The following is a 10,936-nucleotide window of genomic DNA, read 5'->3' as shown; positions in this document are numbered from 1 at the left end:
GCCGACAAAATTATATGCAACTAGAATAATGAATTAACAACAAATTTTCATTTTAAATAAATTTTAATATAATTTAAATTACTTAAGACAAAATATTTAAATTATAAAACTTAATTTATACAAGTACAAATTTTTTCTTAAGTAAAAAGCAACAGATCAAGTGATCCGCATTAATTGCATATATCACTTGCATCTATGCCTCTACATAAGTGATGTCATCAATAACAAGTAAAGGACATATACCTTAAAATTTAAATTTGTTAATGATGTAACCATTAACCAGTTAATGCAACAAAAAACATCGTAAATGGTTAACGACGTAACCATTTATCAATAAAAAGTAAAATTAAAATTTTATTTAATTTTGTTATGTTATATAATATTCACTCATTTCCTACTTAGAAGATGGCCTTCGTGAGAGATCACCTATTTTCCCATATATACCAGTTCACTTGGTGAACATCTCAATGTAGTACAATAACTATACTCTTATCGATGATAAAAATTCAAAAAAGTTCAAATTATATACAAATTTATAAATAATATTGTATTGTAATGGTTTCAAGAAGACATGAGTCATGCCGATTCATGGCTACTGTTCAGAATGCAGTGTTAAAAGCAACAGATATTTCAGTAATGACTACCTTACCTCACAGTTTGGAAACAGTAGCCACCCATCCTGATGTTAATTTGACTTTATCACCAACAGATTCTTTGTTGTAAGAAAGAAATTCTATGAATTTCACATTCAATAAGATATGTTTGGTTAATATACAAAACTGAGGCAGCAAATTTAAACTGTTTGTATGAATATAAATGGCATTCTACATCAAATTATACATATATATTTGTTATTAAACTAGTAAATTCTGAAAAAATTATCTTCCTTGAGTGCATTTCCTTCCAGGTACAAAAGATAATGTTTTTTTAGTATAAGAGTGGATGTTAACCCTCGGGCAATTATTTTCTTCAAAACACCAAAGTAAAACTAAATTATCACTAAAGTGATAATTAATAACGATGATAATTAAAGCATTCTGTAGATGTAATTTATGAAAAGAAATTCTTTTACTGCCGACATAGAACTCAAAAAATAAAAATTAACAAAATAACATTACAAAATATTACTATTTATGCACTTAAGCACCAGAAATCACAGTGACCTTTATTTTAATGCTGAATTATATTAATCTGCTACAATCAATCTATATATTAATAAAAAGACACAAATAAAATGAAAAATTATTTTATTTTAAAACAAAAGGTTTACAAAAAAAAAATAAGGAAAACCAAACAAAAATCTTAGTTTCAAATGATCATTAGGTTATAGCATAAAAATTTTACACTATTATTTAGTGTAACAATATATGCATTTTTTATGAGCACATCTGTAAAATTTTTACATAATTAAATTTTCCTTCAATACACCTTCAATAAATTCTTCCGATGATAACTTTCCATCTTGATTTTTATCCATTTGTCGGAATATTTTATCAGTTCGTTTCTCTGGAGTGGATTCATCTTCAGGCATTTTCATTACTGATCCAACCGTTTTGTAAATTGCCTACAAAAACAAAAAATATGCTTATTAATAAAAAAACAACTTTATCCTAGAACTACCCGACTCAATCAATTTTCTTTTTATTCATATTAAGATATCTTGAATAGTAGCATATAAAAAAAATAAATATATAAATTTGACATATATAATGGGTGATCAAAGTCAAGCGACCCAAATGATATCGAATGCATGCATCGACAAGTTTTCTTGTATTGCACATGATGTTTTTCAGTATAGCAGCAGTGATATTTGATATACATTCCTCAATATTTTGTTTAAGTTCATCAAGTATATGCAGGTTGTTTGAGTACACATTATCTTTAAAAAAACCCCACATATAAAAATCAGGAGGACTCAGGTCTGATGAATGAGGAGGCCATAGACCGCAATAAATTATCCAGTTATTGAAGAAATCATGAAGAACTTGCATAATTTGCTGTGTGTACAGTTGCTCTGTCTTGTTGTAGCCAGCAATCACATTCATCAGCATGTAGTAAGGCTATAAACTGCATGATTATTTCTTGATACCATTCAGCGTTGCCTCTGAAAAAAGATAGGCTCGACAATTCTCCAGCGACATACACTACATCCCAATTTTTTACGAATGCAATGACTGTTCATTGAGTATATGTGGGTTCTCTGAAGACCACATTCTGTAATTTTGGCTGTTAACATATCCGCTAAGATGAAACCGTGCTTCATCACTGAAAAAAGCCTTTGTCTAGAACAGATGTGTCATTTCAAATGAAACTTCTAAACCGCTGACAATACTGCATTTGTTTCTCCTTATCTGGTTCTTGGAGCTGATGACTTATGTTAATCTGATATGTAATTATAGAAATTTAGTAGCCTAATGAACACTTCTGTAAGATAGCTCAATTTGGTAAGAAAGATTTCGAAGAGAATATTTTGGAGAACAAAGAAGTGTTTCATTTATCGTCTGCAGACTTTCATCAGTTAAAACACTTGGGTGGCCGATATACTTATGATCATGCACACTACCTGTATCTTGAAAATGATTAAATAAACAAAATGTTTCTGTTTGGCATATTGGCATCTGGAAAAGCATTTAAAAATCTTCTTTTCTTGACACTTCGTGTATGATTTCAATTCACAGTAACTCCACTAAACAAACTGCTTGGTGCAATGCCCACTGTTGCCTGGAAGTGTGATCTAGCAGAGCTAACATACACTATTCTGTCACACAAAAAATTACCCTAATTAAAACATCTTTTACAAATTTAACTATAATTCCTACAAAACGGAAAAATTTGGGTTGCATGACTTTACGATCACTCTGTATTTATTTATACATTGTTTTACAATGTTATAAACTATAATAAATATTACAATTTCTTTAATCAGGAAAATCTATACTGTACATGCTCTTCCAACATTTTTTTTTCAAAAACATTTATTTGATATTTAAATCTTGAAATTCACTTCATATTATTTAAATTATGAGTTCATGATTTTTCAGTTCTGCGTACATACAAATCTTCATTTTTCTTAGAAAAAAAGCTTTGTAAAACAGCTTCTCCTATTGAAATTTTAGAAAACGTATATAATTTGATGTATATTCTTTTTTAGTCGTAAATTGTAAAACAAAAAATTACCAGTTTTTGGTTGGAGAAGATATGTTGCTTAACAAAGTTTTTTTTGAAGATTGTAATATGATATTTATTAAGTAAATTGATAAATATACTTGAAAAAATAATTTTCTTTTCTAACATGTACGTTGCAATCTGTTCAACTAGTGAACAATAAGCAACCCTCCATGGCTCAATGTGATGAGGATGATTTGTATGATGTGGAGTCTTGTACAGACTCAGACCAACTATTCTTGAGAAATATGGTAAATTGAATCCCAACCACCAAACTACACTGATATCCACTATCTAGTATTCAAATCTGTAAAAAAGCAATTACCTTTTACTAGGATTTGAACCTCAGAATCTTTGACTTTGAAGATCAGCTATTAAACAGGTGTTTTTCTGATGATTTTACCACCAGCCCAGTGGGCAAAATATATAAAGTATTTTGCTCCAACAAACATCTTTATTTTAAGATTTTTGAAAGGTGTTTTACAGCTGGTTAGCAGTATTTCAGCTGCTGGTTCTGGAGTTAACCTTTTAGCTGTTTGACAAGTATGCCTTTTGTAGGATTTTTGGGAACCAAGCATTAAAAAATAACTTTTTGATAAATTCGTAACAGATGTGAAGAATAAAAAAAACAAATTTCATACATTATGTTTTTAGTTATCATAGCATAGATGGTCAAATCTCTTTTTGGAAATTTAGAAATCTCTTCAATGCCAGGATTCTTAAACAGGAAATTTTATTATTTCAGTCAACGGATCTGCCACAATTTCTGTACAGGTTTGGCTGTATTTTTAACACTGTCAGCCAGTTTTATTAATGTTTACTTTTAGCTTGTAATAGAAACTTTCTATTCAAGATTTTATGACTTACATATAGATACGATTTTATGAATCACTGATGATACTTATTTTTCTCTTATACGAGGAGTGTTCAAAAAGTAACAAGAATTTTTGTTTTTTGGAAAGAATTTTATTTATTCATCTACATTAATGTTATCCGCATCAAAATAGTCCCCATTAGATATTATACACTTATGTCAGCGCTATTTCCAATCCCCGAAACTCGATCTTTGGAATAGCGTTTAGATCTTTCAGCTATTCACTTTTAATCTCATCTATGCTTGTAAAACGACGACCCTTTAAGATTCTCTTTATTTTTGAGAGTAGAGAAAAGTCACACGGAGCCAGGTCTGGCAAATATGGCGGCTGGGGTATCATTACATTGTTGTTGTTTTTGGCTAAAGATTGACGAACAAACAATGAAGTGTAAGCAGGCGCATTATCATGGTGCAAAAGCCATGAATTGTTTCACCACAAATCCAGGCATTTTTTTGGATTGCTTCACGCAAACGATGTTAAACTGGTAGGTAATATTCCTTATTGATTGTTTGACCTTGTGGCAAGAACTCATGATGCACTATGCCGTTAAAATTGAAGAACAAGATGAGTATAACCACATACGACCGTACTTGTCGACCTTTTTTTTGGTCTTGGTGATCCAGAATGCTTCCACTGGTACGATTGAGCCTTAATTTCAACATCATATCTGTAAATCCATGTTTCATCACCTGTTATAACGTTTCAGTAGTTCTGCATCATTGTTGACTTCATTTAGTAACTCCTGAGCAACATCCATTCGCCACTGTTTTTGTTCGCAATTTAAAAATTTTGGAACAAATTTTGCTGTCACACGTTTCATACCCAAAACATCTGAAAAAATTTTATGGCACTAGCCAATTGATATCCCAACATCATCAGCAACTTCTCTGATTGTGATTTGGTGATCATTCATCATGATTTTTTTTTACATTTTCCACGTTTTCATCGGTTGTTGAAGTGCTAGGGTGTACAGGGTGCTCTTCAAGGTCTTCACAACCTTCTTGTTAACACTTATACCACTCATAAACCCTTGCTTTACTCATAGCAGACTCACCAAAAGCAATATTTAACATTTTTAAAACATTGCTACACGTAATTCCATTCTTATAGCAAAATTTAAAACAAATTCTCTTATCCATTATTTATACAAATAAAAAATCGCTGATTGTATCAAAACATGTGTTATCCTTTTGACAGCTGACAACAAAATAAACATCAAATATGTCTAAAAATGTACAGATACTTTTCAGACATGTTTACCAATACAACAACGAAAATCCCAAGAATCAGACTAATACAACCTGCTAAATTTCAAAATTCTCGTTACTCTTTGAACACACCTCGTATCACCTAAACCCAGTCTTTTTAAAGACACATTATTCTTTATTAAGGATATTTAAAACTTTCTATTTCTAAAAAAAGAGAAATATTAACATGATAACTGCTTTTGTTATTTACATACAAAGTACAGTAATTATTTTTGCATGCAATTTATGTACAACATTAGGGGGAAAAAAAAAATTCAGCTTACAGTAAGGTATAGAAAAGTTAAATCAGTAATGTTTACAGTAATGGAATAGACCATACATGATCATAAAGTAAACAATTCAACACATATGATAAAAAGATAAACTGTTATGATACCACCATACAGCTTACAGTCTGACTTTGATTTTTAACATTATAGAACCATATAAATAATCCATCAATCAACTTCTTTGAAAAGTGATAATTTTTATAATTACAGTTAAGAAATGGCACAAACAAACTTACAGTAACAATTTCAAGCATTTCTTGTCGTGAAATGAACCAGTTACCATCAAGATCATACATACTAAATGCCCACTTCAGTTTCTGTTCGAGTTTTCCACGCGATGTCACCGAAAGGGCGCATAAAAATTCCCGGAAGTCAATTGTTCCATCTCCATTAGCATCAAACGTACGAAACACATGTTCAGCAAACTGAAATAACACAAAAAAACAAAAATTGTGACATATGTAAATCAACATGTCAATAAAAGAAAAACTACGAGAATCAGTAATGAACAAAATAAAATGTATAATTTTTACCGATTTCAATAACAGTTGATTTTCAGTCAACAGCAAAAACAGATAAATTTATAACTTGTTATATTAATTCTAAAAATTTTAGTATACTGCATGCTCAGTTTAGGGGTATGACATTGTCTTGTACCCAAATGACTGGGCTAGCGAATTTAAAGGACGGCATGAAAATGTAGCAAATAAGAGTTGGAGTAGATGTTCAAGGACAAGTGTGATGGATTACAACATTCAATCGATTCATGACCTCAATGAAGATGACCGGCACCTTAAGGTTGATAAAATTGCTTTGGAAGTGGGTGTCAATGTTTGACTGAAAATCAAAAACAGGACTGATAGGGAATTTTCCAAAGGCTCCTGAATTGATTTCATCAAGGGAAAATAATTGTTTTGCATTAAATAGTCACATATGATAAGACACAGGGCTATGATTACACTTCTGAATTGAAACCTGTGGGTATGGAATGGAGAACTTTCTCCTGTAAAGGTAAAAACACATCCATCACCTGAAAAGGCCTTTGCAACCTTTTGAAACTGGGAGAGCTGAATGCTTGTCAAATTTATCCATCAATTTCACAGTGAGAGTTCTGCATAGTACAGCTCTTTGATAGAGTGAAAGATGCCTATAGTAACAAAAGGTGCAGTCAGTCAATTATAGATGTGATTATTCTTTATGACCAGAACTGTATCAATGATTTTGGCACCCTTGGCAAATATAAATATGGTGCCCTTTATGACTATTTTTTTCTAAATAGCTGAATGGCAAAAACATAATTAAAGAAATAATGTTATAATGAAATTTTTTATTACAATAAAATTAAATTGTACAAAATTAAGCTTGTTTTAAAACAATAAAAATGTGAAACACAGATTTACAATAAAACATACATTTATTTGTGGTACTAATTTGACTAACCATGCTTAAAATTTAAATAAAAATATTCATCAATAGTTTTATTTTTCTCACTTTTGAATTAGTGAAATCATTAATGATATCATCCAATTTCAAATCATTAATTAATTTACATTCTACTGATAAAAGCTTAAATCTGAAGTATGATCCTGATTACTTGAAGCTCTCAAATAATTTTTGTTTATTTCTGTCTTAACTATTTTTGTCTATTTCTGGGTATACAGCTGACAACAGATTTCCTTTTTCTTCTAATTCTTCTATTGATGATGAAATTAAGCCTTTCCTGGTTAAAAGAAAAAGACAACTCTTCCACAATCTGTTTAATGTAGTGAAAGCGTTCTTCCAATTGTATTATTACTTCACCTTATAATGTTCTAACACTACATTTTAATGTAATCTAAACTCAGTGATTCATTATCGACAAGTTCATCTGTCATTTTCTTTTATCTGATTTGGTATTAATGTTTAATTTATCTATTTACTCTTTCTAATGAGTACAAAACAGAGATCTGTACTTCTTCAGAACAGATTTTCTTTTGTAAGCATAATAAATTAATTAAAAACATCAGTCTCAAAAATTTTAATTAAAAAATTATTAATAAATTTTATACATTAATAAATAAATATATATTTATATTTTAATAAAAAATATTTTAAATTGATTAAATTAGGATTATTCGGAAAGTTCTTGGCCTGACACAGAGATGGGACATCTCTGGAAACATGACTAGGTAAATATGTATTCTTAAACGACATGCTGCAAAGTTTCAGACATGTTGTTTAGTTGCTTATGGAGATTGGTAAAGGAAACAGATTTTGACATTTTCTGAGAAATGTTGAAATAACTTCAATAAAATTGAAGTATGAGCGATTATAAAGTATTGTCTTGAAAGGTTTAATCCTGACGGTCAAACAAAATGAGTTACATAACACTTTAAAGAATTCTTCCTCTTTAATATCTGACGATAGAAAAATGGACTGCTGGATTTAGACATAGTCTACATTCAATCAAGATGATAAATGCTCAGAATGCACAAAAACTGCTTTGACTGATGAAATCATCACAAAAATCTACAATCTGTATTAGATGATCGGCAACTGAAGGTACCTGGGCTTACTAACATTACAAACATCTCAATAGATTATGCCCACTATATTTTACATTATGTTTTGGGTATAAAAAAGCTTTCCACTCAATGGGTGCTATATTTGTTAACAGCTGACAAAAATGCATTAGACTGAACTGATTTAAATGTGGTTTCACAGAGTTTTTTTAACATTTTATATCAGAGATGAAACACAGATTCACTATTATATGCAGAGATCAAACAGTGGATGAGAGCAGGTTAAAATAAACCAAAAAAAGCAATAACAGTTTCATCAGCAGGAAAAGTCATGGCAACAGTTTTTTGGAATTCTTGAGGTGTGTTGACTCCCTGGAAAAAGTGTGTTGACTATCAGATTACCTGGAAAAAGAGAGCACCATTACAGGAGTATTACGGTTCACTACTGGACTTATTGAAGGGTGTTGTTGTTTAAGCTAAACATCCACATCTGGTTGAAAAGAAAAAGCTCTTTCATCATGATAATGCACCTGCACACAAGTCTTGAGTTACTGCTACATAATTCCATGACCTATGCTTCATAGTCCTTTCGCAAGTGCCAAATTCACTAGATTTGGCTCCCACTGATTACTTCCTCTTTCCAAACCTGAAGAAATGGTTTGCTGGACAAAGATTTACTTCAAATGATGAGTTCAAAGCTGAAACAACCACTTATACTTGTAGCTGTACAAATCACATTATACTTGGGTAATAAAAAGTTAAAAAGTCATTGGTCTAAATGGATTGAATTGAAAACTCTTGTGCTTTCTTTGTAAAGCCAAGAGTTTTCCAAATGGCCCACATAAATAAAAAAAAATGATTTAATGCATTTTAATAAAAAAATTAAACACTAAATAAAAATAAGAGAAAAAAGGTATTAATGTACGGAGTCTATCTACCTCTGTAGTTGGTTACTTAGTTCTTAGATGGTGCCACTGAAACGCTATTCTGAAATATGAAAATAAATAAATATAATGTAATCAAACTTCACCTATGCTCGCTTATTCAAGGTTAGCGAGTGAAGTTTAAGTTTGGTTAGATTATGTTAAAAATTTTATTTATTTATTTTCTTATTTCAATATAGCATTTCAGTGGCGCCATCTAAGAACTAACCAACTAACTACAGCAGTAGATCACCTTCTACATTAATACTGAAAAAAATTGTCGTTTTAATATCATTATTACTTAAGTAGAATGAATTTTCAGAGTAAATTCAATCATCAGATACAGTATTTCACATATTAAGTGTGCATCATGAAATTGATTGCTTAATAAAATTAAACAACCAGAGTATTACTATTTTAGTACCTTTGCAACAATACAGTCAGTATTTATTATAAATATGCGGCAAGTAATCCAGTATAATGAAACTTATTATCTTTTTCTGTTAATTTACATAAAACACACCTCTTATAGCCTATAAATTTATTTTACTTTGTGCATTAATTTTTTAAAAAAATTACAAATTGTTCTTTGTACTACCTAGGACAGTTTAAGTTTTGGTAAGGTGCATAGTTAAGTTAAATATATTTTTTTTTTGAGCTCACATATTTTCTAAAAATTTTGATTCAAATGACTTTACATGATTCAAAACTATTGACTTATATCAGTAAATGTCCTTGCATCAGTAATTATCTATTACACATGTATAAAATAAATGAATAAGAAATAGAAAAAATATATACAACAGGAAGAAGCATCAATAATAAGTGTCACAACAAGATTACCTTTGAAGCATCACCATATGGAAAGAAATTTCCATAATTTTTTTAAAATTCTTCAACACTAAGATGTCCACTTGGACAATCCTTCAAGAAACCTTTGTACCATCCTGTATTTCAGCATCTAAAATAAAAATAAATTAATAACAACATTTGTTTTGATAGCTAATTGATCCACTCTTTTATGACCTACAAATATATGTAGAAATATATGAAATGTATTTTACCTAATGGATTACCAATCAAAAGAATGAGGCTGCAATATATGTTTTTAAAGAAATTCATTTCCTCTACAGTATGCTAGAATCCAACAACAAGCATCTGAAGTGATTCCAGCTTTTTGTACGGTTGAGTATACTACTGTATACTGAACAGCATACTGTATACTGTACACTTCAGCATGCCTTCAATATTCCTTTTAGCAGTTGGTGTTAATCATGAACAATTAGGCATTTTAGGGGTCACTAAAAATGTGTAATTTTTCTTAAAATGCAAAGACTGGTATAATAACATTTGGTAACATTATAAATACATGGATTAAGTTGTACAAATAAATTTTATGTTGACAGTCATAATTTCTAAGGTAAAATTCTGGGAAGAAATCAGCAAAGAATATCTTCAAATCACCAATATGTCATTTTCAAATTAAAACTGGTCTGGCACATGGAGATGGATTGTCTCCCATCCTATTCAATCTAGTTTTAAATAAAGACATGAAAACCTTCTGGAAAAAAAATGAAAAAAGCATTAAAATTGGAACCAAAAACCAAAATCTAAAAATCAGCAGCCTTGCTTTTGCAGATGAACTAGCACTTCTCCCAAAATCAGAAGATGGGAGATTCCAAAATTAACAACCTGCTAATTCAACAGAAAAAGTAAGGTTGCAAATTTCCTTCTCAAAAACAAAAATCATGTCAAACCTAAAAAATGTATGCCAAAAAATCAATAAAGAAAGTACAGAAAAATTAATGTAATAACTCAATTTAATATTCAGGAGAAGTAAGTAAGCAGTAAAAAAGAGTCACACAAAGCTGTCTGGATCCTGAAATCCAAAATAGAAAAATTGTATTTACTAACAATCGAAGATACCTAAAAAAT

The 10,936-nt window shown here is 30.1% G+C and overlaps 1 protein-coding gene across 1 annotated transcript in view; it reads right to left on the bottom strand.

The window, feature by feature from the left end:
• Positions 1-1,212: 1,212 nt before the first annotated feature.
• Positions 1,213-10,936, bottom strand: part of LOC142317354 (neurocalcin homolog) — an 85,432-nt gene continuing 75,708 nt past the window's right edge. Inside the window, exons 3-4 of the mRNA XM_075353838.1 lie at positions 5,814-6,002; positions 1,213-1,564 (exon numbers count right to left, since the gene is read on the bottom strand). Coding sequence (XP_075209953.1) covers positions 1,400-1,564; positions 5,814-6,002 — 354 coding nt within the window. The 3' untranslated portion in view covers positions 1,213-1,399. The remainder of the gene's footprint in view (positions 1,565-5,813; positions 6,003-10,936) is intronic.

This window comes from Lycorma delicatula, chromosome 1, assembly GCF_047948215.1.
Source record: "Lycorma delicatula isolate Av1 chromosome 1, ASM4794821v1, whole genome shotgun sequence".
Classification (NCBI taxonomy): domain Eukaryota; kingdom Metazoa; phylum Arthropoda; class Insecta; order Hemiptera; family Fulgoridae; genus Lycorma; species Lycorma delicatula.
This window is presented reverse-complemented; position numbering and strand designations above follow the sequence as displayed.